General features: G+C 37.3%; 1 protein-coding gene across 4 annotated transcripts in view; it reads left to right on the top strand.

The window, feature by feature from the left end:
• Window positions 1-7,655, top strand: part of LOC107100586 (peptidyl-prolyl cis-trans isomerase FKBP8-like) — a 54,736-nt gene extending 47,081 nt beyond the window's left edge. For 2 of the 4 annotated variants that reach the window (XM_015399127.1, XM_015399128.1), the window contains exons 5-9: window positions 105-322; window positions 2,951-3,132; window positions 3,358-3,435; window positions 5,600-5,737; window positions 7,336-7,422. In XM_015399127.1, coding sequence (XP_015254613.1) covers window positions 105-322; window positions 2,951-3,132; window positions 3,358-3,435; window positions 5,600-5,737; window positions 7,336-7,422 — 703 coding nt within the window. Of the gene's footprint in view, window positions 1-104; window positions 323-2,950; window positions 3,133-3,357; window positions 3,436-5,599; window positions 5,738-7,335 lie in introns of all 4 variants that reach the window. The other 2 variants (XM_015399129.1, XM_015399126.1) reach the window with 2 other exon arrangements.
• The last annotated feature ends 32 nt before the right edge of the window (window positions 7,656-7,687 follow it).

Below are 7,687 nucleotides of genomic sequence, written 5' to 3'. Positions count from 1 at the left end.
TATATATATATATATATATATATATATATATATAGTATCTAAGAAGAGTGTAACTTTGTAAAAATTAAAATGTACTTGTAATCAATGTGTTTATTTTTGCGCAGAGAGCCTGAGATCCCTGCGTGGGCTCCATTACTCTACCAATTACAGCTGCTGGACATCAGAGACAAACCAGACCCGTTAACTCTGCCCATCACTGACCGCATCCGCATCGGCAACCAGAAAAGAGAGCGAGGAAACTTTCACTTCCAGAGAGAGGAGTTCAGCCTCGCTGCCAGAGCTTATTGTGTGGCCCTGGACGTGCTGACCACACGCACCAAAGGTAGGACTGATTTATAAACTGCAAACATTTCCATACTCCTGGCTATAACGCAGTCATGTCAACAAACACAGCAGGTATAACACATCATCTGACAGGAATACTCCACCATCGCCACTAATCACAACTTCTCCATGCAGGGCCACATCCGTCTGTGCAGCAGGCTGCCATAAACGCTTTTGCTTAATACTTTTGCATGATCAAAAGCAATCAACTTTCCCTTCATTTCCATCTCCTTAATCACTTTAATCATCGACAAGGCAGAGAAAGCCCAAGGGAGAAATGTAGCTGAATGAGACAATGAAGAGAAAACATGGATTGCCTCCTAATGAATCAATAATGGCTGACCGCTTTGTAAATCTGATGTGGCAATGAAAGAAGGCGTTTATCCAGATCATCCAGATAATGTAATTAGTCAATGAGAAGAATATGAGGAGTAAAACAGGAGAAATTCCAAGATATTAATTCTGTACAGATGATTTAAATAGAACTTCAAGTACAAAAGCACAAACCGCCGACTGACCCTTTCAGGTAAGGATGATAAGGAAAAAAAAAAGAAACAGGTATACTGCTTTGCGACATTATCCTAAAATTTTTTTGTGTACAATGTCTGTTTTTTAGCGGTTTTCTGTGTGATGGAACACAAAGTATTGCGTAACTCTAACGTCAGAGGAAAATGTGACACGATTCTTACTCTTTTGTATGCAAATGAAAATCTGTAATGTGGCATACATAAGTTATATGTACCCCATTCCTACTTTGTAGAAAGGCTATGTCTAAACAAGTGTCTCTAACAGCTTTGCATATGTGAAGACTTTGCTCTTTGTTCATATATCAACTATAACAGCTTAAGCTCAGTTTAAATATATCATTTGAATAAAGAATATTTGCTCTGTCCCCTGCATGACAAACTGCAAACAACAGATTTTATAGCTTTCTTAAAGTAACAGATATCATTTTGTTGCTTTCCCTTTAGGCCAACATTTGTAAAGTAGGAAACTAACCTACCACCATATTCTCACACCTGAGTAGTGATTATTACAGCTGTTCCAAGGTAACCTTGGGCCTCTCTGCTGATTCGTTGATCAATGCTCTCCATAACCAGTCAGATAGTTAAGGTGGATGGCAATGTAGTTTTCTTATGACAGGCTTAACAGTGCTAAATCAAATAGAAAGGTGACTGATTGTTTTATAATCTTACTTGACTTTGAATGCCCCTAAAACATAATTCCTGACCTGTTTACTGTGTTACTTAATGAGACATTTTGCCAACATCCTAAGTCTTCAATCTCAATTGCATGTTGAGTAAAAAAAAAAAAAAGTCAAATCCGCTAGTTTTACCAAAGGTTTTTGCATTGCTCTGGGTTTGGGTTTTTAACTTGCAAACTAACATGTGAAAACAACCTTGTAAAATTTCAATCAAATTGAGGAGAGATTAACTTTGATACTCATTGTCGAATGTTGACATTTATATATGAAAAAGGATTTTGCTTTTATTTGAAGCAAATACCACATTTTCCTAGTTTTTGTTTAGCTCCAAAACTAACACCAATTGAAGTAGAATATCTAAATTATTTTAACTTTAATTTATTGTTGTAGGATAACAAAATATCTAATAGTGGATTACCTAACCCTGATATGATCTTCTGTTCAGCCTTCTCCCTGATTTGTCTTCTTTGATTCTAGGTTTTCTTAATGTTGTTTGTTCCCTCATGTTTTTTATCAAACCTCTAAGGCGTTGACTTACCACAAGTAAATTTTACTTGTATGCCTATACAAACACACAATCATGCAGGAAAACACCTAAGGGCAAACTAGAGATGCCAATAAACCTTATGTTTTTAGACTTTCAGAGGTAACTGGATTAAAGCCACACATGCATTGGGATGACACCCAGGACCTTCTTTCTGCAAGGTGACAGTGCTACAGATTGAGCAGCCCTTTGTCAAATAAGTACCATAAATACAGCCCCATTAATACCTAATGTTTCAAACATGTTACAAATCATTTATGAAACTGTTATTTTAAACATATTACTGTGAATTATTATTGACTCTTAGTAACTTTAATATTTGCCTTAAAGGAAATTTGAAAATCCATTGCAGCCAGGGTTTTTTTTGGCAGGACACAAACAGCTGTTTAAAATAAATTTCTTAAAAATGCCCAGAGGTCAACTCCAAACCCTCCTTAGGTCCTCAAATTCCAAAACACCCGTAAAAACAGCATCTCAAGAACAAGTGGCTAAAATCGGTAACTTGGTGAAAAGATGCCGCTCGTGAGCTGCTAAATTTTATGACAAACATTTCAAAGAGGAGGGTATAATTCCTTTGTGCTAACAAGGCCTCATTAGTTTGGTTGATGCCTCATGCAGTTAGAGACATTTGGGTCTGGTGCTTCTAAAGAAGAATGAATACAATATCCAGTTAAATTAAAAGGCAGAACATGAACCGGTAACATAATGACTCCCACTGGGAATTTCTCCTTCAAATGATTTTTGTTAATAGGAATCACAAAAAACAAACAACCCTGTCCGTCTCAAAATTATTATTGCAGCTTCTTTATGATAAATTTAAATAAATCCAGTACCAGGTGCAGGTGGGGGCTGTAAGCTATGTGCCTGTTTCTGTGCAGATGGCGATGATGTTGGCATGAAGGAGGAAGAGGAAGAAGTGAGGGAATATCGGATAAAGTGTCTGAACAACCTGGCTGCTGCTCAGCTCAAACTGGAGCAGTTCAGCGAGGCTCTGCATACCAGCCGGGACGTCCTGACCCTCCAACCGAACAACGTCAAGGCGCTTTTCAGGACTGGAAAGGTAAGGGTCATGTTATCCCTGAGAGATGTCATAAAGCATTTCATCTGATCTGTACTAGCACTCTAAGAATTACCACTGTATACAATAAAGAAGGGGCAATCTGTTAAATTTGTAAAAAGATAGATTATGTTTGGAGAAAATAAAACAGGTGCTTTATTACTTGCTGTATTTGATTTATTGTTATCCTAGCAGAAGTCCCACTGCAGATCTTTTCATCTCTTACAGCTGCTGTCAGATAAGGGCGAATACAAAGAGGCCATGGAGGTGCTAAAACAGGCCTTGAAACTGGAGCCAACCACCAAGGTGAGATCATGTGGCCCAGATAATCCTTCCTCTGTCTGAGTTCTTTCCAAACCGGCCTGTAAATCATGCAAACACCATACTTGACCTGTGCTATGAGCAGAGGCAGTGAATTTCCAAGTCAATAAAAATCTAGATGTATTGTTTCACCAGACTGCCCTGCAAAATCAGAGACTTTTATTTTTATATTTTGTCATATAAATATTAATTTCAAAATTATTTATTAGAACTTAATTACAGGCCAACACAAACTGATTACATTTAATTTCAGAGGTAGATTGAGCAGTACTTTGTAGAACCTTATTTTATCATCAATAGCTGTAACCTTTGAGGTGTGTCTTCTTTATCAGCTGTGTACATCTGAAAATGGAAAGGTTTTCTCCATCTTTCTTGCAAAATGGTTTAGTCTTACTTGTTCCTGCAGATGTGGCATTGTCCTGCCAGAAGGTGAAGCTCCTGTTTTCATATCAGGTGTTTTGCAGTATTTAAAAGGTTTTCTTCCAGGTTTACCTAGCATGAAATACAATCCAGATTTGACTTAATCTGGATTGTTTTTCTGTTTCCATGGAAGCATGATGCTGCCATTAACTTGTATCACTGAGGAGATGGTGGGTTTAAGCTGACATGCATGTGTAGTCTTTCAATATATGTTGTGTGCATTGCATGTACTCTAGGTCAATATTTGGACCAAAAAAAAGAAAACCTTTACCTTCCCGTTCAAAGCTAAGCACTACCTTGTGGAAGAACAATCCAAGAGGTGTGGGATCTGCAGTAAACTGGGATTTGTAGTCCGTTCAGTCGGTCTTGAAAAAGTCTGTCCAGCCAATCATGATAAAGAACCAGGCACATTTCTTTTAAATAAGAAGTACCTTTTAAAATCTTTAAAAATTAGGTTTTCTAGGTTTTTGTGCAACACTTCAACAAAAATATTTAAGTCGTAGTTTGGAATTTTCAGTCTGTATTTATTTAAAAAATCTATAGGTATTCTTTTAAGAGTAACATAGCCTTTGCAGATCTAAACCAGTCATTTAGCTGCAGTTTATGGTTTATTCCCCAAATAGTTTTAAAACCATTTAATGTAACCACAGTATAGCAAACAATTATTTAACTCTGGCTACTTTAATGCAGATAATTTCAGATAGATTTTTTCTCATTGTCACATTTTCACAGCCTATTTAGGGTTAAGAGCCCTTTTAGTCTGCATCCAATGCAACCATTCTGCATCAGACAGACACATTCGATGCTGCAGTTTGGCGTGCAACCAAAGGATTGTCAGTTCAAACTGAATTTGTGTCCTGGGGCATGACCCTTCATCCTCATTGCTTACTGATGGTGGTGCCTATATACAGCAGCCTTGCTTCTGTCAGTGAACACCAGGGTAGCTGAGGCTACAATGGAGCTGCCACTATGAGGTTTGCATGAATGGGTGAATGTAGTGTAAAGCGCTTTGGTCAAGTGTCCTGACTTGACCAAAGCGCTTTATAAGAAGGAGCCACTTACCAGTTTCCAAAAGACATATTTCATGTACAATGAGCCCGACTCTCCAAAGAGTTCGAGGTAAGTGCCCATTTTCAGAAAAAACATCTATCTACTTGCCTGAGTTACTTAGTCAGTCTAAAGTGTCGTGTTTCAAAATGATCTAAAGTTAATTTCAGCTCCAAAATACACTTTTTTTTAACCATACAATGATCAGAGAGACCCATTTAAAAATTTTAGATTTTAATTAGCTGTTTAATGCCCTGACAACTTAGGCTCTACAATCATCCAATAGTCCAAAAAGCCCTCCATCACTTTAAGGTGGAGGTTTAAGGAGGGGCAAATCCATGCATTTTGGAAATTCATTTTCTTGGTTTGGGTTAAATTTGGAAAGGTTCCACAAATTAGCTTTAATTAAAGCCTTAAAGCTCTAATTTACCATGTATAATACCTAAAATCTGTAAAATCTAGAAGTACCAACTATCAAATATTGATGAAAGTTAAATCTGCAAGGTCAAAATGATTATCCTACTCTATATATAATATCATATGCTTACAAGAACAAATTATATGACTTTAAAAACTGCAAGAACCCTGACATTGCTAGCCTTTCTTTTTCTTTCCCGCTCTACACCTCAATAACATATTTTAGTGAAGCCATCTTCAAAAATATGTTCTTCTGTCTACTTAGGCAATCCATGCAGAATTATCCAAACTCGTCAAAAGACAATCAGGAGGCCAAGACACGCAGCAGTGGAGAGTCAAACCAGCAAAGGTGCTTGGAGATGATATCACACCATTCCTCATTCCTTCTAAGAAAAAGTCATCAGTAAGCCGTTACTTGCAGTAGGAACCAGGTATTTACTGATATTTACATACACTGTGCAAGAAGAAGCCTGGTGATTGGCTGCCTGCTGGCCAATGACAGATTCAAAGCCCCCTCCCCATGACCTTGCAAGAAGTGGGTAATGACAATGCAGACTATATTTTTTCTGTTTTAGGTTGGTTGGGAGTACAAAAAACTAACTGCAAGAATGATGGAAAATGTGTTTGTACTTGGTTTGAATTCATAAGTTTACATATTTCAGTAAAACAATGCCTTGCCTCTAGTTTTGAAAATCTGAGAAGAGGATGTCTTTGTTTGTTAGTTTCTGATAGGTTAATAAAAAACATTTAGATTAATTAAAGACATATCTTACAATGCTATTTAGGCTTCCCCTCAGACACATTGTCCACATTTATCACAATGTGAACAAGTCAAAAGAAGCAAGTCAAGATATGAAGAAGAGATCTGAGGAGCTCAAGTATCTAGATGCATTCAGGTGTTCACAGGCTAATAGTTTAACACAATTATTGGCAATTATATACATCATGGGAAAGTCAAGAGATCAGATCTTTCAGATTCTGTGTCCAAGAAATGTATGTTTGTTGGTGTGAAATGAAAAAAAAAAAAATAGAAATTGGACTTTATTGATCCCACAATGGATAAATTAACTCTCTGCATTTAACCCATCCCCTTTGCGGAGCATTGGGCTGCCACTGTGCAGCGCCCAGGGAGCAGTGTGGGGATCGAACCGGATACTTGAATCCTTCTCAGAGCACAAGCACACTGCTCTAACCACTAGCCCAACACACCCCTCCAAATGTATGTAGTAACCACAGACCAAAATCAAAATACCGTTAAGGTGCTGCATATGGCTGTGAGTGTAAAGCTATGTTAAAAAAAAAAAAAAAAAAAAAGCAATATAAGAATCTAGATTACAGTTTGTGAATGAACTCCAAGACATTGCTAAAGATAGAGAAATTGGCCTAAATACCATTACTGAGAGCACCATCCAAACTATGATGAATGGAGGTGGTCCTATTATGTTGTGGGGGTGGGTTTGCCGTAGTAGAGTCTGGGGCAGATTTATGAAAAAATAGATGTGATTATAGGGATAGGACCTCAAAAAATCTAAAGATAGCAGCGAGTGCAGAAATGGGTCTTCCAAATGAAAAATGTAACATGTAGTAATCATACAGCTGAATTGGTCTCAAAGTGGTATAATAAAATCTAATTATTTGGAGTCGCCTCCTGAAAATAAGATGTAAGCAAAAAGGAGATCAACTGATCCAATTTACTCACTTTCCTGTTGGTAGAAAAATTAGCCAAAGTTGGAAAAAAGTTAGTGAAAAATGAAGGTATGAAAAAAATTATGTCCAAAAAATGTCTGTCATTCTGGCATTTAGCAAATTGTTGTAATCATTCGCAGCATAACACAGGTGACGTTCAGTTTGATTTGATATCAAGAAAGAAAGATGAATATTTTTGTGTCTTTTTATGCAGTGTACGTAAATAACTGACTTTAGCTATATGCACAACTCAATTCTTTCATTTGTCTTTGTGTCAAAGAAATTGATTCACACCACTTCCCTTTATGTTTTCAGGGAATTTCCTGGAAGTTCATACTGGGAGCTCTGGTGGTGGCCTTGGGCAGCTTGGTTACATCCATGATTTTGACTGCAAGAAACTGAAAATCCTCAGCGGGATGGAAACATCTCTGAACCACTGGAACCGACTGGTTTTCATTGGATCTCCAATGCAAAAGCAGCACCGGAGCTTTGAACCTGTGATTTTGAGAGGTTTTTTTTGTAAAAAGCAGAGTTTAGAACAGAGTGAAATTTTGCACAAATAGATTTGTGTCGATCAATGCAAGTTTGCAGAAGTTATTTGCAGTCAGTTTTATTTGGGGGAGGGATTGCCTTTATTTCAGCAAAAAAAAAAAAAAATATATATATA

Source organism: Cyprinodon variegatus, unplaced genomic scaffold, assembly GCF_000732505.1.
Source record: "Cyprinodon variegatus isolate N-32 unplaced genomic scaffold, C_variegatus-1.0 Scaffold990, whole genome shotgun sequence".
Lineage (NCBI taxonomy): Eukaryota > Metazoa > Chordata > Actinopteri > Cyprinodontiformes > Cyprinodontidae > Cyprinodon > Cyprinodon variegatus.
This window is presented reverse-complemented; position numbering and strand designations above follow the sequence as displayed.